This window comes from Mizuhopecten yessoensis, unplaced genomic scaffold, assembly GCF_002113885.1.
Source record: "Mizuhopecten yessoensis strain PY_sf001 unplaced genomic scaffold, ASM211388v2 scaffold6779, whole genome shotgun sequence".
Classification (NCBI taxonomy): Eukaryota; Metazoa; Mollusca; class Bivalvia; order Pectinida; family Pectinidae; genus Mizuhopecten; species Mizuhopecten yessoensis.
This window is the reverse complement of record NW_018406720.1, coordinates 751,592-774,904: the sequence shown is the minus strand read 5'-3', so window position 1 is coordinate 774,904 and position 23,313 is coordinate 751,592. Positions and strand designations below refer to the sequence as shown.

At 35.7% G+C, this 23,313-nt stretch overlaps 1 protein-coding gene across 4 annotated transcripts in view; it reads left to right on the top strand.

Moving 5' to 3' along the window:
* The window catches only part of LOC110452629 (5-aminolevulinate synthase, erythroid-specific, mitochondrial-like), a 49,524-nt gene that overhangs the window by 4,535 nt on the left and 21,676 nt on the right, over positions 1-23,313 (top strand). Inside the window, exons 1-3 of one of the 4 annotated variants that reach the window (XM_021501261.1) lie at positions 12,582-12,711; positions 16,502-16,572; positions 19,328-19,369. Coding sequence is in view for 1 of the 4 variants with exons in the window: in XM_021501260.1 (XP_021356935.1) it covers positions 21,422-21,438 (17 nt within the window). In the remaining 3 variants the exon portion in view is untranslated. Of the gene's footprint in view, positions 1-12,581; positions 12,712-12,907; positions 13,015-16,501; positions 16,573-19,327; positions 19,370-21,324; positions 21,439-23,313 lie in introns of those variants that run through there. The other 3 variants (XM_021501264.1, XM_021501263.1, XM_021501260.1) reach the window with 3 other exon arrangements.

Here is a 23,313-nt window from a genome sequence, read left to right as displayed (position 1 = left end):
AACCCATAAATTTGTTGAATGCGGTGTTAGAACGAGTTTATCAGATCAACTTATGGTGCCATCAAATGTACGTGTGCAAGATCAACTATGTGTGACTCGCTAATTATCAGACTGTTTTCTCAATGTCAATGGGTCATCCAATTAACTTGACCCCACTGTCCGTTATCGTACAAGAGTTATAACACCTGTTGCCATCTGAAGCTGGATAATTGACTTTACAACTTAGACAAAAGCATTGATTAACTTGCAGTCATACAGCGCACGCTGATCTGTGACGGCCCTGATTATGTTTAAGCAATCGGTGTCAGCCACAGCTCGAGTAGACGGATCGTTTTCTGGGACAAAGATACAGAGTTTCCCCATTATTAAAAACTTAGTAGTCAATTTAGTAGCCACATCAAATTTTTAGTAGCCAATAAAAAATGAAAATAGCCAATGGCTACTTTGGCTACCGACAGCATGAGCCCCTCTTTAGAAAGTGTTTGTGCTGTTAATGCCTATTAATTAAACTACATGCAGTTTTTGCGCCTTGTTCATTTTTGATTCGGTTTGTTACAATAATGCATCAGATGGGTTCTAAGTACGACCCTTTCGTTTAAGGGGATTCAGAGTGGATGCTCCATTAATCTTCATTGCCAATATAATCTGCATATTAATTTTTTAAAAATGGGTTGTTAGATTCAAATAGCTAGATTAATTCCAGTGGTATTGTTTTCATCAAAGCTGCAAGGATTTTCAAGGTCTTCAAAATGGATAAATTCTATTAAAAAAAAGCAGCATTTGTGCTCATTTGCATTTTCAAATATCAAGCCTTTGTCCAATTTTGAGTTGCAAGTTGTTCTTGTTTTACATAAGATGCTAATTGGCAGTGTCAGTAGCTCAAGTGGACTCGGGGCCAAAGTGACATTCAAATTTCATTTGTGATCATTGTATTACAATTGAACAATTCAATCTTAAAAAAAAATGTAAAATTGAAACAATTAATGATTACAGCACTTGCCTGAGGCAAGTAGACTTTAGAAATCCTTTTTCCCTAACTTCTACTTGCCCAATAAAATGCATATTATGCAAACAAAAATCATTGAATTCATGGAAATATTGTAGCTATTGTACTAGCAAATTTTTCTGGATATTATGACCCTCTAACGAAGAATAAAGTTGTTTTGAGTTTTTAATTTGAATTGTTTTCAAATGTATTTGTTTGAATTACTGTAAGATGGCAAACTTTTTGAACTTGCCTGAGCGCTAAAACTGGTTGTTCCGGGCATCGGGCAATTGGATTTACACCCCTAGTTTTGGCGATTTATTTTGGGTTTTCATATATATATATATCTAGGTGTAATCTTCATACTAGCCAATCAAGGGAGAGCACTCTGCAGTGCTTCACAATCTGACTGTAATTTCAATCCAGTTACAATTCTTCCAGATTTGAAAAAAAGTTATCCTACCAACACTGAAAGGTTTTGATCACTGGACTTAATATAAAGTAGATTTGATTGACAAGTTTTGACTTTCACTTCCTGTTATTTTTTTAATTTTAGATAAACAGAGATGTCAACAATGTCCCAGTATGTAACCTTTATGTAAAATCATTGTAAGGATGTTGCAAAAAAGTGTAGCTTCTTAAAAAAACTAAGAAGAGCTGAAAGCAGAAACAACCATTTTGCACCTGTCTGAAGTTTGGATTGGATGTTCCAGATTCAGATTCTGTCCATCCGTTCCTAGCCTATAGCTATCTGTCACAGAATGCCTGTGAACTAGTAGTGTAGTAATAATCTTAAACAAGTGATTCAATCAAGTTTGGTATGAGGTTGATTTGATAATCAATATTGCTGATATAAGATCTGTTATGTAAATTTGTCATGAAGAATTCAAAAGTCAAAAATACCTGGAGCTAGCTGTACATGTTTGCTTTGTTAATTGAATAATTTGATGTTTTGTGTGTCAAGTCTTGAGTTCTTGTTGTCATGTTCGATTACAAGTGTCATATTGTAATCATGGTCAACACAGTGTTTTAAACACTGCAATACAATGCAAGTACCTGATGAAAGGCAGAGAAAATGTGGAACAGCAGATGGCTGCCATAGGAATGAAACACATTCTATTAACTTCATGCTCAAAATAAGTTAATCAAACTCATTTTTAAATGGGTTCATATTATTGAAATAATTAAATGTCGGTCCAGTACTTGTACTTATCTTGACCATCATGATGTGACTGTCTGGACTGTTCAGTAGGAAATGATTAGGACTGCCACGGGTACAAAATTTGTACCGCACCTGGGTACCTGAGATTTGTAACCAGGCCCGTACCAGGATACTGGACATATTTCATCCATGCACAACACATGGCTGTTCAGAGGGCTATTTACCATCTGATGGACAATAAAACCTGCTGAATATGAAAAAACTTCGCTGATAAAAGAATCCATTTCTTTTCTTCAAACAATTAGTTTATCTATGAAAAAACGATAAATTAAATCCTAGTGTGTAAGGCAAAAGTTGTGGTAACTACCGTTTTTTAGGAGCTGATCAGCATATGATAGCTGTGATCACAAAATCATACCACAGGACATTACAATGCTTTAAACTAATAACCTGAGGACAAATCATTTGTAGCACTAGTCTTGCTCAAGTCATTTCATCACATGTCTGTGTCAAACATAAATGAAAATTTAAAAAATGATGATAATTTTGCTTGTGACCATGTAAAAAAAAGATCAAATTTCTTTCCCTGTCAGTTAAATTAAGAGAGTTAAAAAAAAAAAATGGCCGGGATATTGAATTACAGTGTATTACAATCTTTTCCTTTGTGACACGGACAGCTACCTATTTTTGATGGGTACTGGGGTACACAATTTCAGACCTGCATTCCAATAAAAACTGATCCAAGTCCGGGTACACTACACTTTATATCTGGTTATCATATGACAGCCATAGAAAAGGTATCTTCACTAATCCTCCAATAGCTAAACTAAACCTAATGTTTAGTGTCAACTTTTGAAGTACTGTATAATTCCCCATCAAAAGGAATGTTTTGTAGAATTACAGGTATACGTAGTGACCAGTATTTGAATTAATAAACAAAATAACAGGCACTACATGTACACCTACAATGGAATAGGATTACGCTCTCCTGCCATCAGTCATGAACATATCTTGATGAAACTTTGTACACATATTGGATTCCAATATACAATAAAACCTCGTTATACCGCCACCTTCTGTCCTCTGTGATTTTGGCGGTATAAAGAGTTTGGCAGTATATCAGGTTTACCATTTTGAATCCAAGTGTTCACACATCAACTGTAATAATAAACTTCAGAATACATTTTTTTTCAAAATTGTAGTTTAATGTATCAAATTATTGAGCGTGCAAAACATTATCACACTATGTATAGAAGTCTCATACACAAATAATGTTTAATTAATGCTGTGATATCCTGACAATGTCAATGCAGAATTTTACATCACAGTACAAGAATGTTCTTGCATAACCTGTCAATGTTACACATTAGATCTGACGCTGAAAAAAATCACCGTTTGTCTTGCCTTGTTAATTGTCTGATTGACTGCACGAAATTCGAAATGTTATCGTCATCATCATGATCCGAGTTTGTGTGTGTGGTGACAGTTTTGATAATGTCATCGTCCACAACAATTTTACTGGATGCAGGTTGTTTCCATATCTACGAAGTGTCTCACTGTAAGGCGCAAATCCTGAACTCTCTCGAGTAAATTATGTAAATCTACATCCGGGTTCTCTGGTTCTTTCATGACACATTAGAACACAAACTCCTTTTTAATTCATTATTCAATTTCAAAAATATCTTCAGATATTAATTATTTGATAATATTTCTAACTAGGTTTTTAAAATGAGGTTGTTACAAAACTTATAAAGTTTGATAATTTAGCTCTGAAAATACAGGTTTTTAAGAATAAACAAGTTAAAATGGCGGCTTTGACGTGCAAGTTTTTTTTCTTTCATGACACATTAGAACACGGAACTCCTTTCTAATTCACTCTTTAATTAATTTATTTTTTGTCTGGTAAAAAGGTTTATCTACCTGTCCGAATGTCCTGCAATAATTTTAAAAGTTTGATGAACACTGATATTGTAATAAACATTTAAATGAATGAATGATGTTTTCGGTTAAAAAACTGAGATATAATTAAAAAACATTCATAATAATAAGGAAGGAATGAAACTTCAAGTCATGTAGTGTATTTCTTCCTGGTTTAAAAAAACCCATCGATTATAATCGGAAAATCGTTTACGAAGGTCATCCGATTCCAACCGATAATCGATTGGCATTTTCAACCAATTACCTTACACTAGTAAATGCAAGAACTTTTTTATTCAATTCCTTTCAAATTTGGTCTGGTAATGCTAGAAGCAATAATGTTCAACATATATTACCAGTTGTTCTGTCGAGTTTCAACTTTCCGCGTTTTGGCGTATCACACTTGCCACAGCAACACTTTCATTTTTGCCATTAACTTTTGCTTGTTTTCACGATAACTAAAACAATAGTTCTCCGATTTGTATTCAACAACTTGGTTGTTTCATTACCTGAATGCTTTAAATGAGTTCTTAAATTGTGACATTATAACCCTTTTTTGGCAGAAGTATGCCTCTTTTTCATTGCCAAATAAGGGCATTCCGTCAAAAATGCAAGAACATTTTAATTATTTGTTCCAGACTCCTAACTCAAAGCTAAGGTTCTTATTTTAGTAATTAGCAACACTGACACGAAAATGTAATTCTGAAACACTAAATAGCTTGCACCATAAACACAGTAAATGAATGGCAAGGTCACAGTCACCAACAAAAAGGTGGCAGTAAACACATTTATATCAGATGTCACTACCTCCTTCCAATATATCAATATCCTTACGAGGGCTGACGGGCGTGTCATCCTTCTGCTTGCAGTGCTCTTGTTAATGTTTACATTTGACTTTTTGACTGTTTGACAGGATTTGATAAAATATATAAGCGAGTTTTAAGAAAGCTGGTTTGAGCACAGAATCCATTGCTTGAGCTTGAGCACGGTTTCAGGAATACGGGCCCTGGACTCTAATATATTCACTGCCTGATTGGCTGGTTCCATGTGATGTTGTAGGTTGTTGAACTGACATGTTATTTCTGCACTTGTTTTGATTGGTTCGTTATATTTATATGGCAGCTTCAGGGATTAGACTTGCAAAGTTCTATAACCCACAAAAAATAACTATTTTCCAGGGATATAGCATTTATTAATCTATTTAGGACATGTACAGTCCACTTAAAGAAGGGTAATCCAGGGGTTATATACATGATGATATTTGTATTGCTTTCTTTGTACTTTTTCAACCGAAATTCAAAATTATTTATGTGTAGAATCTGGGAACATATTATGAACATGTATACCTCTTCATCATTAAAATTTGACATTTTTATGTAAACTGCAAATCAAAGGGTGTATGTAGTGTGCTAGTATTTTTGTCAAATCATGTTGTTATTTGAAAATATTTTACCTATATGTAAATATTTATGTGTAGGTTGGATGTTAAATATGCTATCAGATTTCTTGGTTGGTAACGTGATTAATTCATGGCCAATTTTCTTTTGAAAATACATTCAAAGTCTGTGATTTTTTAGCTTTCAAAACTTGATATACCACACCGGGTATGTGATCAGTCTTACAGCGGAGGGAAAAACTCTATATTATTGTAATTGTCACAAGTTGATGAAGCGTGATATTTTACTCCGGATATCCGCGTGTGGTTACATCTGATAGAACATAATCAGGATGTGTATACCATACAGCCAACACGTATATGGGCTGTATTATACACTTTATAGGACGTGTTTATGTCAGTGACGTACATGTGTTTAATTGGTGTGTATATACAACTTACAGTAAACTGAGAACACGTTTCTGATGTTATTCCACGTCATCAGTCAACAACTACAGCAAAACCTGTCCGGAGAGTGTAATCTGTAATGATCAGATATACTTCCATAATCATGTCTCCCTGAAGAGCTTTAGAAATTTTCAGAAGCTGTCTTTGTTTTATTTTAATCTATATCTAATAAAATATAAGCATTCGCATCAATACCTTTACTTTTTTTTCTCCTTATCATTTTTTTTAAGGTGTTGATTTTATTAGCTCACAACTCCGAAGGACCAATGAAACGATGAGCTTATGCCATACCGTGGTGTCTGAAATGGTTTAGATCCCCACCATATAACTATAAATACAATTGCTGAGGATAAAGAGAAGTATGCACATTTGCTTCCAGGATGGCCCTAGGGTCTAGCCCCTACCCTTGGAGACAGTCCCTGGGCCATAACTTTAAAACGGTTGAGATCCCCACCCCAAAATTATGTATACAATTGTTGGGCATAAAGAGACGAATGCACTCATGATATTAGAATTGCTACAAATATGCTACAAGGATTGGCCTTGAGGTTTGGCATATTCCCTTGGATCTCATTTGGAAATATTTTGCCATGATTGCTTAGATATCCAGGTGAGCGATACAGGCCCTCTGGGCCTCTTGATAATTACAGACAAAGCATGTAATACTTTATCAAGTAATATCCAAAGTCAGATCGTACACCTGATTGGGCCAGTAGGCTAAGGATTCTGTACCACTGCTGAAAACTGTAAGAAAGTATTGGAAACTGTTTTTTACTGACATGACTACAGCTAATAATTAATCATTGCTGAATAGAAAACCATACCTTGTGGGACTTTATGAAAAAGTCATGAAAATGAAAAAAAAAAACCATTCTCAACAATAGTGTTCTGAATGTAAAAATTGAGTGGTGCTAGACAAGGATTCAAACCCTGGACTTCACACTGATAAACTATCTATCTCACTGACTGAGCTACCTAAACTATCTATCTCACTGACTGAGCTTCCTAAACTATCTGTCTCACTGACTGAGCTACCTAAACTATCTGTCTCACTGACTGAGATACCTAAACTATCTATCTCACTGACTGAGCTCCCTAAACATCTATCTCACTGACTGAGCTACCTAAACTATCTATATCACTGACTGAGCTACCTAAACTATCTATATCACTGACTGAGCTACCTAGACTATCTATCTCACTGACTGAGCTACCTAAACTATCTGTCTCACTGACCGAGCTACCTAAACTATCTATCTCACTGACTGAGCCACCTGAACTATCTATCTCACTTACTGGGCTACCTAAGGTATCTGTCTCACTGACGTAACTACCTAAACTATCTATCTCACTGACTGAGCCACCTAGCCTATCTATCTCACTGACTGAGCTACCTAAACATCTATCTCACTGACTGAGCTTCCTAAACTATCTGTCTCACTGACTGAGCTACATAAACTATCTATCTCACTGACTGAGCTACCTAAACATCTATCTCACTGACTGAGCTACCTAAACTATCAATCTCACTGACTGAGCTACCTAGACTATCTATCTCACTGACTGAGCCACCTAGCCTATCTATCTCACTGACTGAGCTACCTAAACATCTATCTCACTGACTGAGCGACCTAAACTATCTGTCTCACTGACTGAGCTAGCTAAACTATCTATCTCACTGACTGAGCTACCTAAACTATCAATATCATTGACTGAGCTACCTAAACTATCTATATCACTGACTGAGCTACCTAGACTATCTATCTCAATGACTGAGCTACCTAAACTATCTATCTCACTGACTGAGCTACCTGAACTATCTATCACACTTACTGGGCTACATAAGGTATCTGTCTCATTGACTAAGCTACCTTGACTATCTATCTCGCTGACTGAGCTACCTAAACTATCTATATCACTGACTGAGCTACCTAAACTATCAATATCATTGACTGAGCTACCTAAACTATCTATATCACTGACTGAGCTACCTAAACTGTCTATCTCACTGACTGAGCTACCTAGACTATCTATCTCACTCACTGAGCTACCTAAACTATCTAATTCACTGACTGAGCTACCTTGACGATCTATATCACTGACTGAGCTACCTAAACTATCTATATCACTGACTGAGCTACCTAAACTATCTGTCTCACTGACTGAGCTACCTAAACTTACTATCTCGCTGACTGAGCTACCTAAACTATCTATTTCACTGACTGAGCTACCTATACTATGAACTGCCTAAACTCACTTACTGGGCTCCCTAAGGTATCTGTCTCACTGACTGAGCTATAGCTACCTAAACTATCTATCTCAGTGACTGAGCTACCTTGACTATCTATCTCACTGACTAAGCTACCTATACTATCTATCTCACTGACTGAGCTATCTAAACTATCTATCTCACTGACTGAGCCACCTAGCCTATCTATCTCACTGACTGAGCTACCTAGCCTATTTATCTCACTGACTAAGCTACCTAGACTATCTATCTCACTGACTGAGCTATCTAAACTATCTATCTCACTGACTGAGCTACCTAGCCTATTTATCTCACTGACTAAGCTACCTAGACTATCTATCTCACTTACTGAGCTACCTAAACTATCTATCTCACTTACTGGGGTACCTAAGGTTTCTGTCTCATTGACTGAACTGCCTAAACTCACTTACTGCGCTACCTAAGGTATCTGTCTCACTGACGTAACTACCTAAACTATATATCTCACTGACTGAGCTACCTAAACTTACTATCTCGCTGACTGAGCTACCTAAACTATCTAATTCACTGACTGAGCTACCTTGACGATCTATATCACTGACTGAGCTACCTCGACTATCTATCTCACTTACTGAGTTACCTAATCTATCTATCTCACTTACTGGGGTACCTAAGGTATCTGTCTCATTGACTGAACTGCCTAAACTCACTTACTGGGCTACCTAAGGTATCTGTCTCACTGACGTAACTACCTAAACTATCTATCTCACTGACTGAGCTACCTAAACTATCTGTCTCACTGACTGAGCTACCTAAACTATCTATCTCACTGACTGAGCTACCTAAACTATCTATCTCACTGACTGAGCTACCTAAACTATCTATCTCACTGACTGAGCTACCTAAACTATCTATCTCACTGACTGAGCTACCTAAACTATCTATCTCACTGACTGAGCTACCTAAACTATCTATCTCACTGACTGAGCTACCTAAACTATCTATCTCACTGACTGAGCTACCTAAACTATCTATCTCACTGACTGAGCTACCTAAACTATCTATCTCACTGACTGAGCTACCTAAACTATCTATCTCACTGACTGAGCTACCTAAACTATCTATCTCACTGACTGAGCTACCTAAACTATCTATCTCACTGACTGAGCTACCTAAACTATCTATCTCACTGACTGAGCTACCTAAACTATCTATCTCACTGACTGAGCTACCTAAACTATCTATCTCACTGACTGAGCTACCTAAACTATCTATCTCACTGACTGAGCTACCTAAACTATCTATCTCACTGACTGAGCTACCTAAACTATCTATCTCACTGACTGAGCTACCTAAACTATCTATCTCACTGACTGAGCTACCTAAACTATCTATCTCACTGACTGAGCTACCTAAACTATCTATCTCACTGACTGAGCTACCTAAACTATCTATCTCACTGACTGAGCTACCTAAACTATCTATCTCACTGACTGAGCTACCTAAACTATCTATCTCACTGACTGAGCTACCTAAACTATCTATCTCACTGACTGAGCTACCTAAACTATCTATCTCACTGACTGAGCTACCTAAACTATCTATCTCACTGACTGAGCTACCTAAACTATCTATCTCACTGACTGAGCTACCTAAACTATCTATCTCACTGACTGAGCTACCTAAACTATCTATCTCACTGACTGAGCTACCTAAACTATCTATCTCACTGACTGAGCTACCTAAACTATCTATCTCACTGACTGAGCTACCTAAACTATCTATCTCACTGACTGAGCTACCTAAACTATCTATCTCACTGACTGAGCTACCTAAACTATCTATCTCACTGACTGAGCTACCTAAACTATCTATCTCACTGACTGAGCTACCTAAACTATCTATCTCACTGACTGAGCTACCTAAACTATCTATCTCACTGACTGAGCTACCTAAACTATCTATCTCACTGACTGAGCTACCTAAACTATCTATCTCACTGACTGAGCTACCTAAACTATCTATCTCACTGACTGAGCTACCTAAACTATCTATCTCACTGACTGAGCTACCTAGACTATCTATCTCACTGACTGAGCTACCTAAACTATCTATATCACTGACTGAGCTGCCTAAACTATCGATCTCACTGACTGAGCTACCTAGACTTTCTATCTCACTGACTGAGCTACCTGGACTATCTATCTCACTTACTGGGCTACCTAAACTATCTATCTCACTGACTGAACTACCTAAACTATCTATCTCACTGACTGAGCTACCTAAACTATCTATATCACTGACTGAGCTACCTAGACTATCTATCTCACTGACTGAGCTGCCTAAACTATCTAATTCACTGACTGAGCTACCTTGACGATCTATATCACTGACTGAGCTACCTAGACTATCTATCTCACTTACTGAGTTACCTAAACTATCTATCTCACTTACTGGGGTACCTAAGGTATCTGTCTCACTGACTGAACTGCCTGAACTCACTTACTGGGCTACCTAAGGTATCTGTCTCACTGACGTAACTACCTAAACTATCTATCTCACTGACTGAGCTACCTTAACTATCTATCTCACTGACTGAACTATAGCTACCTAAACTATCTATCTCACTTACTTTGACACGGATCCTTAACATTGAAATACACATATATATATATAAATTTTGGATATATCTATCATCACTGTGTCTGTAAACCAGGCCCTGTATCAGTTGGCCTAATATTTTAGTCACTGTCATATCTGCATGTATTTTAGACAAGTCATGTATGCATACATTTCTCATCTATTTAAATTCTCTGGGACATTCACAGTTGTATCTTTTCAAACCAGCATACATATATTGTACCTTAATCTGGTCAATTGAAAAAGCTGATAAGAAGAACCCTTCTGTTATGTACACACATCAGCGTATATCAATAATCGGATATATATGTGATCGTACAAATCAGGGTATACCAATATATTGGATATATATGTGATTGTACAAATCAGCATATATCAGATATATGTGATCGTACAAATCAGCGTATATCAATATATCGTATATATATGTGATTGTACAAATCAGCGTATATCAATATATCGTATATATATGTGATCGTACAAATCAGGGTATACCAATATATTGGATATATATGTGATTGTACAAATCAGCGTATATCAATATATCAGATATATGTGATCGTACAAATCAGCGTATATCAATATATCGTATATATATGTGATTGTACAAATCAGTGTATATCAATATATCAGATATGTGTGATCGTACAAATCAGCATATATCAATATATCGTATATATATGTGATTGTACAAATCAGCGTTTATCAATATATCGTATATATATGTGATTGTACAAATCAGTGTATATCAATATATCAGATATATGTGATCGTACAAATCAGCATATATCAATATATCGTACATATATGTGATTGTACAAATCAGCGTATATCAATATATCAGATATATGTGATCGTACAAATCAGCGTTTATCAATATATCGTATATATATGTGATTGTACAAATCAGTGTATATCAATATATCAGATATGTGTGATCGTACAAATCAGCATATATCAATAAATTGGATATATGTGTGATCTTACAAATCAGCGTATATTAATATATCGTCTATATATGCGATCTATCACAAACAGATGTTGTTACATGTTTCCACTGTGATTTGTTCGGTTATATATTGGCTATACATTTTTTTTATGTTTGAGCAAATTAGGTTGACATATTGTCATATATATGTTAACATCCTCTCGTAAAGGAGTTGTGATTAGGGGATAGCACTCTGTTCATACATAATTTGTACATGTTTGATCAGACTTTTTTGATTCAGCTCTTGAGCGACTTCATTTCTAGGAGGATTTAGATCAAACTTCATGAATGAGTCAAACGTATGAGGATACCTTTGAACAGTTTTGTGTTTTAGGGTGACAAGGTCAACATTTCTATTTTACTGGGTAATATGGGATGTTTTTCTTATCATTCTAGTGATTTCATTCCTACATGGATTTTGTTTCAAATTTCAATAGACATATTTGGTTCCTCTCTCAGGGTTTTCACTGATATAGTCATATAGAAAGGAAAAGATATCATAGTAGGTCAAAACATGTCATCAACCAGGTAAAAACAAAAAATTGATTGTCCTGTTGTTCACTTAATAAAAACAAGTTCCCTGACTCTACTGTGTATACTTTGACCCTCAGGCACCACTGATATGTATTACTAGATCACTCTAGACTATTAAACTTTAATATTACCCGCTCAAGGGACAGAAATATGTTTTTCTCCCTATAGACATTTCCTGCCCTAGGCCATATCTATCAGGTACAATGTACTGTACTAGTGTTGTAGCTAAGACCAGCTATTAGATGTCAATCATGACCCAGGTCAAGAGAGTGGGTGTGGCCATCAACTAGTCGTTGTCCTACTACACACATCAACACCTTACTTCCTGATATATCTGTCCATCTTACTACACAGCAATAGTAAGTCCACTGGAGTATCAAGACTGGCTCGCTATATAAGCTAGCTTACTGTAAAAGTAAGTAGTTTTACAAGATTTTCTATAATTGAGTTAAATACGAAATCACTCTTGCAAACAGAATGTCACGATTTCTTATCAGGTGATCACGCATTGATCCACTCTTAAAGTAGTGTATACATAATATGTCTAGATACACCTGCACCTCGCCATGTAAGGTTAAGAGTTTGGGTGGTTTTTGCTTATAAACCATGACATTTTATTGAAGTAAATATCGTCTGTTCCGTTTGCAGCTATGAAGTATTTGATCCCTGTACAAAGTATGAACATGAAGATAACAATGTGATTTTTATCACTGATTAAGTAAGTTTATTATCAAATATTCTATTCATGTAGGGTTTGAAAAGAAAAAATACAAATCAGGCTTGGAGTGGTAAAGTCAGCTACAACAGTCAGATAGGAAGAAATATTATTTGAAATTCAGTTACCAGTTTCAAAGGTGAAAATTGAAAGAGCTTCAAATGTAAAGGTTGTATTTATTACAGTTCATTCCTTGTTTAAGAGGACTATTGAACCTGATGATCAGGACGTAAAAAAATCACGTACAGTGAGATCACTATAACAGTAAGGCTGCCTGAGTTTATAGTTCAGTGTAGGTAAACAAGATCGGGTGATCTTAAGGTATTGTGTAATATGTACCTGGGTCACAATCTAGGACATCCTCGGAGTCTCATTGCTGTACTACTGGCCACAATAGGTGTTTTACATGTATTGTGTGTAAGGTAAACAAACTTCAATCAAATTAGGGAAACACATAATCTATCAATTTCCCCCTCACAACGAGGTGATGGAGGCGTTCACTTATTGTGCTCCATTTGTACTGCATGATACATTGTGGAATATTCTTCTCTCTATTGTCATCATTTTGTAATGATTTTTTAACAAACTTTATACAAGTGTACATCGAATGAGTAAATGATTTAGGGTGCCAAGGTGAGAGTTCACTGATCAAGGTTATCATTACTGTAACTGACACGTTATGAACTTTATGGAAGTCAGAAAAGATCCCTAAATTGTAAACCTTGTGACTTTTATCATTTGAAAATAAACGTTATATTCAGATTAGGCAAATATGACAACTAAACATCCCTCATTGGGTAGATTTTATGTTCTAGGTATATGAGCACTGAGATCTAGATCTGTCTTGTACGTTAATTTGAACTCCTCAAGCTCATAGAAAAGTCTTTTTTTTCTTCCTGAGAAACATGTTAAATTCTGCTGACGAGACTTTTCTGATGTCATGACTGAAATCGTTGTTAAGCCAGTGAGGATATACACTAGCTAGGTACATTTACAGCTGACATGGCTGGTTCCAGTACACCGTATACTAATTATATACAAGGTATCAATCACAACACAACTCATACATTACTAGGTGATGTGTTAAAATCTTAATCGGTCCTGATGAAGCATAACATCCCATTCACTTGGTGACGCATGAGTTAGTATGGTGATTGATCCGTAATAAACAATTATATATTGACTATACTTAAATCACCCTGCATACTATTTCGTATGTAATCTCGTTACTGTGCAGTGCCCCACTCAAATGGAAATGTCAATACCCCTGACTGACGTTGGTTCTATCGATATCATTTATCCATTACCTATAAACTTAAAACAGCCACATCAAGTGTGGCAAATATAGGGCATTATTATTTTCTTGCTACTGTATGCAATGAAATTCATGTTAAATGTCATAAGAATTGTAAAAATATCCAGTCACGAATTTGAAAATTCATATATAGATAAACCATGGTATTAAAGATGTTTTAAAATTTAAATAATGTTTTTTTACCTTGGAGATATTAGAAATATGTTAAATTACTTACCCTGTAAGTTCAATATTTCAGGTTATGAAGTTAATTTTATTTCATAGTTTCTGAATGAGATCATTAGCAAGCATATATGTGTGCATTACATATCAGATTTGTTTAGCTCATTTGTCTGAAGACAGGTCTGTTGTCCTGTTGTCCTCCCACTTATTGTCACTAAAATTAAATATAATGTAAATGTTCATTAAGGCAAACATTTTTTTGTTTTGTTATTTATTTAATGAACAAAGACAGTGCCCTCTCAGGAAGAAGTGGGGGGGGGGGGGGGGGATAGGAAAAAGTGGTTTTGTACATGCATAAAGTTCTACTTATCTTCAACCCCGATTGTAACCAGAATTGGCATGGATGCCTGCTGAGTGTCTGATTATCTCCCCATAGAAATATATCACACAATCCAGACACTCAGTAATGCTACAGAACTTTATCTTTCATCATTTCAATTAACTTTCAACATAATCACTTTGAATTGATTTGTATAATTTTTTGTCCTTCATATCAAACTACCCGGTAAATGAAATATCTCCCTGTTGGTTACACAGGATCTTACAGACTGACATAGTTTATGGGGCCAAAATATTCTAACATTATTGTTTCAATCAGGCTTTCAGCTTAATTCGTTTTGAAGGTAACTCCTGATATGTACAGGTTGGGATTCAAATAGTTTCTGACCCCTAACCAGAGGTGTGTCGGTGCTAAATTTTAAAAAGCATGACTATTAATTAGATATCTTTGTTTAAAAACACCTGTAAGTTATATTTCTAGGCTAAGAAATAGCAAAAAGGGTGTATGTTACATGCATCATAATTTTATTTAGGATGAGCGGGTTGAAGTGTGACTTTCAATAATTAAAAAAAAAATGAAAAATGAAATCTTTCTTTTCTGGATTGATAAAATGAGTAATCCAGTGTTTAATAAAGTCATATTAAGTAAACAAATAATTTATAGGTTTTCCATACTTAACAGTTACTTAATTACAAGGTGATTGATACAGACCCTCTGGGCCTTTTGCTGGTTTTGTAGTTTGTTCATGAATATAATTATGTTGATATAATTATGTTAATTATGTTAAGGTAATTTTGGTCAGATGTGTTAACATCTTGCTCTATATTTAACCATGTGGCCAATATAACATCAGATGGATGGCTTTGAAGTTTCTTCAAATAAATGACCTTGACCCCATTGAAGATCAAATGGGTTTAATGCATTGAAAATTGGTGTACTAATTCAATAGTTGTGATTGCGTATTCCCATTAGATATAATATTTTGTTATTGTTTCAATAAGGTCTGGAGCCCCCCCTCCCAATTTAACACTCATTGAATTATGTCAATTAATGTACATGTATACAATCACACTTAAGATTTATCTCTATACTTCATGGTCATTTCCTGCTATTGGTGAAATTTTTAACCTTCAAACATTTTCAAACAATTGAATTAATATGGTATTATTTGTTAGATTTATAGGGTTTTAATGTAATTTTCGTGAAATTCATTTGGAGTTATACGTAGAAGGAAGTTGAAATGAAAAGCCGATTAGGAACAGGTTGATCCAGCATTACACTGTCCTCAATTGATTTTTTGATACCACCGGTTTGATTTGTCTGACATCTGCGCCACTGTTTACAGTAAGATATCTGCTGCCATATGTGTTCAGACTACTTAGTTTTCGGTCAGTTAGCTTTTCTGTGAACATTCTGTAAACAAGTCTCTATGCCAGCAAAGGTAGGTTTAAGATGGACATGTGGTGTTGTTCCATCTATATCATAGTGTTCTCTTTAAATTTGAAAAAAAGTTTGTTGCCTTGGAGAGAACATCAGGTTGAATGTACACTTTTCTAGTGTCTGTTAACCTATGTGGCTTTTAACGTGAACACTGTTGTAATTTTGTTGGTTACAGGTATAATGTTAGATAATGAAGTACATATTTGTAACATAAGTGTTTTTGTGTTTTACAGAAGTGAGTCGCTCTCAGTGAAGGGCACACACACACGGGGAACAGACAACACCTCACAAGTACAACCCACAGGTATGTGTTCATCACAATGCTTTAGTAATAATCGTGGTCAGACATTGGTTTGTGTTTTATGGTAAACCTGACATTCTGAAATTTCTTTCATCCACAACATTGTTAGTTGTTGCTTTTGTATATTTTTATCTTCCAAGTTAAAGCATGGCCTTGATCTACAGTAGGTATTAAAATATTGCCTGAATGGAAATGGTGATGGAAAGGTTCCTGCTGATTGGTTCACAGAGTCACATACACATATTGATGTGAAATTAATTTACTTGTATTAGAGCTGCTGCGATATATCGTATCACGATACATTATTATGTATTGTATCAAATTATTTTGTTTGCCTGTATCGCGATACACTAACTGTACTTAAATTATCAATTTATTTTATCAAACTCCTAAAGAGTGTAGTTATTTTTTTTTTAATCCTTAAGTAAAAATGTGGACTAAGTGTAGTTATATTAGTTTAATCCTTCAGTTAAGATGTGGTTCACTGTGCAGTCATACCCAAACAAAAGTACTAGTTCAGGAATTATGCAAAAATATATTTCGATAGTGTTTACTATTGAAGTCTATGATAAAATCCTGCACTCAATCATTATGAAGTTGAACTTTTAAGCAGATTTTTGTATCGTATCGAAAGCATCGTAACCCAATTCGTATCGTACCGCGAGAAATATGTATCGGGGCAGCCCTAACTTGTATACATTTTTCTTTGAGTTTGAATAAAATAGAACAGGTGCCTGATGCGAGGCAAGTGTTACACAGACCATCTCTTCAGACTTTTAAAAAAAACAGTACATGTGTGGCATGAATTAAGATTTATGAATGACCTTTCATATATATATACCCCTGTAAAGTCAAGTTTGTTTAATTGAAACACCTCCATTAAAAGATCACCTGTCTAAAAAGGCCAATTTCAATGTTTCCCATTTTGTTTTGAACCTGTATTAAGAGACCACTCTTACTTAGACAACTGTATTAAGAGATCACTCTGAGAAAACCTGTATTAAGAGACCACTCTGAGATCACCTGTATTAAGAGACCACTCTTACTTAGACAACCTGTATTAAGAGACCACTCTGAGGCAATCTGTATTAAGAGACCACTCTGAGGCAACCTGTATTAAGAGACCACTCTGAGATTATCTGTATTAAGAGACCACTCTGAGACAACCTTTATTGAGAGATCACTCTGAGACAACCTGTATTAAGAGACCACTCTGAGATCACCTGTATTAAAAGACCACTCTGAGACAATCTGTATTAAGAGATCACTCTGAGTCAATCTGTATTAAGAGATCACTCTGAGACAACCTGTATTAAGAGATCACTCTGAGACAACCTGTATTAAGAGACCAATCTGAGACAACCTGTATTAAGAGACCACTCTAAGAAAGTCTGTATAAGGAGATCACTCTGAGATCACCTGTATTAAAAGACCACTCTGAGACAACCTGTATTAAGAGACCACTCTGAGATCACCTGTATTAAGAGACCACTCTTACTTAGACAACCTGTATTAAGAGACCACTCTGAGGCAATCTGTATTAAGAGACCACTCTGAGGCAACCTGTATTAAGAGACCACTCTGAGATAATCTGTATTAAGAGACCACTCTGAGACAACCTTTATTGAGAGATCACTCTGAGACAACCTGTATTAAGAGACCACTATGAGACGGTCTGTATTAAGAGACCACTCTGAGACGAATCTGTATTAAGAGACCACTCTGAGGCAACCTGTATTAAGAGACCACTTTTAGACAATCTGTATTAAGAGACCACTCTGGGACTGTCTGTATTAAGAGACCACTCTAAGACAATCTGTAGTAAGAGACCACTCTGAGGCAATCTGTATTAAGAGACCACTCTGAGACAACCTGTATTAAGAGACCACTCTGAGACGGTCTGTATTAAGAGACCACTCTGAGACAACCTGTATTAAGAGTCCACTCTGAGACAATCTGTATTAAGAGACCACTCTGAGACAACCTGTATTAAGAGACCACTATGAGACGGTCTGTATTAAGAGACCACTCTGAGACAACAAGTATTAAGAGACCAATCTGAGGCAATCTGTATTAAGAGACCACGTTTAGACAACCTGTATTAAGAAACCACTCTGAGACAACCTGTATTAAGAGACCACTCTGAGACAACCTGTTTAGACAACCTGTAATAAGAGACCACTCTGAGACAACCTGTATTAAGAGACCACTCTGAGGCAATCTGTATCAAGAGACCACTTTTAGACAACCTGTATTAAGAGACCACTCTGAGACAATCTGTATTAAGAGATCACTCTGAGACAATCTGTATTAAGAGACCAAGTTACCTAATTCGTTATATCTGTATTACTCTGAGACAACCTGTATTAAGAGACCAATCTGAGACAACCTGTATTAAGAGACCACTCTGAGACAATCTGTATTAAGAGACCACTCTAAGAAAGTCTGTATTAAGAGATCACTCTTGAGATCACCTGTATTAAAAGACCACTCTGAGACGGTCTGTATTAAGAGACCAATCTGAGACAACCTGTATTAAGAGACCACTCTAAGAAAGTCTGTATTAAGAGATCACTCTGAGATCACCTGTATTAAAAGACCACTCTGAGACAATCTGCCTGCAGAAATCTTCCCATTAACAGTAGTTAGTTTACAATTGTAGTGTTTTCTATTGTTTTGTTTAAGAAACTGGACCTCTGTCACAAATGAATTTAATTTTTATTTGAATTGATTAAAATGAACATAATCTTGTTTCCAGTGATCCAAGCACAGAACAGTAAAGAAATACCGCATCTGGAAGGTAAGTGGGAGTGTCTGTTTTTGTGTGAGAATGTCTGTTTTTGTGTGGGAGTGTCTGTTATTACGTGCAAGTAAATTGGTACATGTATATCTGTTTTGTTTGTATGAAATTACTTTGAAATTTGAATGAGTTTGTATTTCAAGCTCGCTACCTAGGTCATTGTGCTATTTACATGCTATTGTTATTTTGTGAACTGATGGACTGAAGGCACCAACCAGTGCAGGTAGGTCACCAATGAAGGTAAACTGAATAAACACATTCTCCCATATTTTCTGTAATATTTCACCTGGAGTAACCAGATTTGGTGTAAAAGGACGTCTTGGGATTGCAGAGTACAAGAAGTAGGTCACTATGACCACACTGTGACCTCTGATCTGCTTCCTGACATAAGTGTACTGTTTGTTGAATATAGAAATCATAACCAGTAGGGGACTATGGATTGCCTTGCAATACTTTGTCTTGTTCTGAAAGATAAAATAATGATGCATATTCCATCGTTCATTTCCTGTATATTTAATTTATAAACTAAAACTAACGACCAAGATTGAATATTACAACATAGTTTAACCTCTGGACAGCGTTTTGTTTCTTAAGAGTACTATACGAAGTGACCATGCTAATTGTCTGTATATTTTCCCAGTCACTTTTGAACAATTCCCAACTTACCACTGAAGAGACCTGAAAGTAAGGCCTACTGTATATAAATTACAACTTTTTGTAATGGGGAAATAACTATTGCAATCAGGAATTATTTTTCAAAATATTTCCGAAAATCAATAAAAACTTTTGATAAATGTTCAACCAATAACTGGTTTTGGATTGTTCCCATGTATAGTGCACACTCTTTCTTGAGATTATAATTTTCCCCTAAATAAGTGTGCATTATACGCAGATATCTACGGTAAATAATAGCAAAATATATTTTTGTATGATTTCTAGTGCTTTTGGGTATGACTGCATAGTGGACCGAATCTTTACTGAAGAATTAAAAAAAATATCTGTACACTTTTTTGGAGTTTTGTGAAAAATTGATTCATAGTTAAAAGTGCTGTTGGTGTATTGCGATACAGGCAAAAGAACAATTTTATGCTGCTTGATATCACTCTATTTTGCCCACTATCACGAGAAAAACAGACAAATGGGGAAAGAAACCATGGTTTATGCCTTGGAGATCTATTGTCACACCTGGAGGCATTATGTTAATAATACATGACCTAACATTGTCTTTTTCACACCAGGCCAACTGTCGAACATTAATACATGGAGTTGTTTACATTATATGAAGGAGTTCCCCTAACTTGTACACTGTTGTATTTTTAATCAGAAGCTCAAATGTACAAAAAATGCTAAAAAGTTTTACGGGATCTAATAAAAGTTGCCTGACCTCAAATATTTCAAGAAACCAGATTTATGAGAAGGTAAATAAACATTTAATGTTACGTTTATATCTGAGTATCTGGAGGTATGATATGAGACCTGTATGTGCCTCCAGCTATATTTAAAATACTACTAGACCAGCATCAAAAACTTCAACAGGGAAAGTTGATAGCATCAGGGTATTGAAGAAATTTTGTAAGATTTTCAGTTTTTGTTTCTCCAAGGATAGGTAGCTATATAGGGAATATTGATGACCATTGCTTATTACATGAGCCCCAGGGTAGGGATGCTGGTGGTCAGCTCTCGCTAAACAGGCCCCTGTGCTAGATATACTATGCAGGTCTTGGGGGTTAGGAATACTGTTTGTCTGAGTGCTCACTACACAGGCCCCGGGGGTTAGGAATGCCAATATTCATTTTTCAGTATGCAGGCCCCGGGGGTAGGAATACTGGTGGTCACTGCTTACGATGACTACAGTCTCTGGATACTTGATAAGGTGGGGCAGCTAACGTCAATCATCACGTGCCGTACACTGATAGGTCTGTCAATTTACCTGTGGAAGTATAATACCTGTTGGATGTTTATCCTAGTTGTCACTTCTATATAGGTATACTTATATGGTAGACAAGTCACGGATTACAAATAGATTGGTGTTTATATAAATACAGTGGTATCATGTTCTCCAAGTGTGTGTAAGTACTGCCTGATTGTGGGCCTGAACAATTGTTTTCTAGTATTATACGGAGCGTACGTGGAATATTAGTTTATGTAACATTGTTGTAGAGGACTCTGATAGTTTATTTGGCCTGTTTTCATATGTACACTGATATGTTTTACATATTGAAATGGGGATTATTATGAGCTCCATCATCAGGGATCAGGTTTTATGTGACCGGGTACATTTGTAAACTTCTTAAGCCTCACGTTTCTCAAAATTTATCAATCAAGTAAAATATGAAATGAGCAAGTGATTTCACAGCATGCTTTCTTTTAGACGCAATATTTTTCACTGTAAAATTTTAGACCAGGAAACATTAATGCTTAAATGTTGAAAATGTAGTGTTAGTATATATGTTATGAACTATTTGTTCATTTTCTGAAGAGTTTTGAGCTCAAGAATCCAGCTGAATTGCCATTTCATCAGGCTATTGTAATGAATTGGGGCATTTTTGTACTTTTCTAGCCTGAAGATACTCATGCTTATCATTTCCTTGTTCTTTTGGGCACATTTTTTTTTCATTTTTGAATTGTTGGTTAGGAAATAGAAAATCTATAAATGTTGAAAATGTATTGCTAGTATGTATATATGCTATGAACTAAATGATGAATACGAATTTTCATAGGAGATTTAACCTAAACATCTAGCTGAATTTCCATAAACCCTGTATGTATAGCAATGACATATAGATAAACTGTATTGGTATATTCAAACTGCCAACACAGGTGGTGCAGCAGTTGTATTATTTCAGGATGAATTTTTGTGTTTTCTGTATTGCATTTTTTATCTGTTTTTTCACTCGTTCTGTATGGCTTCATTAATCTTTTTTATTTTTGTAAAATGTAAATAAATATACATTAAAAATATATGTGTGAAATTGATTCTAAATTTACGTGTTTCTGTAATAAAGTGCCATGTTAACTCATTCACCACCCCTGAAGACACATTTGAACTCTTCCAATTCAAAGGTTGGAATAGTTCACTATGAAATTTCAGGGGTGAATTTGTTAACAAGCGCTGTTTTGTTTGATGAGTATCGTGTCTGTACTTAGTCTGGCGTCCTTATCTGTCCGATCACTGTATCGTCTCCTCTTTGTCTTCCTTTAATAAAGGTGTTATCATCTAACAGCAGGGATAGGCTGACAAGAGGAACGTTTTGTTCACTCAGTGCTTTGTGTATAATTAGTAAAACTGGATTACTCTGATTATAAGTATAAATTATTAATCCTACCCATATCAAATCAGTGCGTAAAATTGCTCACTCTGAATAATCTGTAAGATCAGGTGAATATTGATCATAATGTTATATTCTGAGAGGCTGGTTGTGCCGTAGAATGGTAGATGTGTGATTAAAATTGCTTTGAGGAGAAGAATTAACTTACAAGTCTAAAGCTTGTTTTTCCATCTCCTTGGTTACCATGCCACACAAAACTTGCACATCCAAATAGGTTAAATGTGCTTATTTGATACTGGTAAATTTTGATTGTTTCCATGATGACCAGTAGATGAATATGGACATCAAGTCTTTTTTTCTGTGTAAACTAAGGTGCAAGATAACTTGCTGTGAAAGAATCCTGTAAAATAGCTCTCTCAGTTTTACTGTGGTTAGCCTTTTGTCACGTGATCAAGAAACATGTTTTGTGTGTCACGTGATCAAGAAACATGTTTTGTATGTCACATGATCAAGAAACATGTTTTGTGTGTCACATTATCAAGAGAAAAGTCCTGGGCCCACTTGTATAAAACATCTCAACTCTTGAGATTTCCTCAAGTCTAAGATTTCCCATAGACAATACATTGCTTGAGATTTTCCTTAACTTTGAGATGTTTTATACAAGTGACCCCTGTG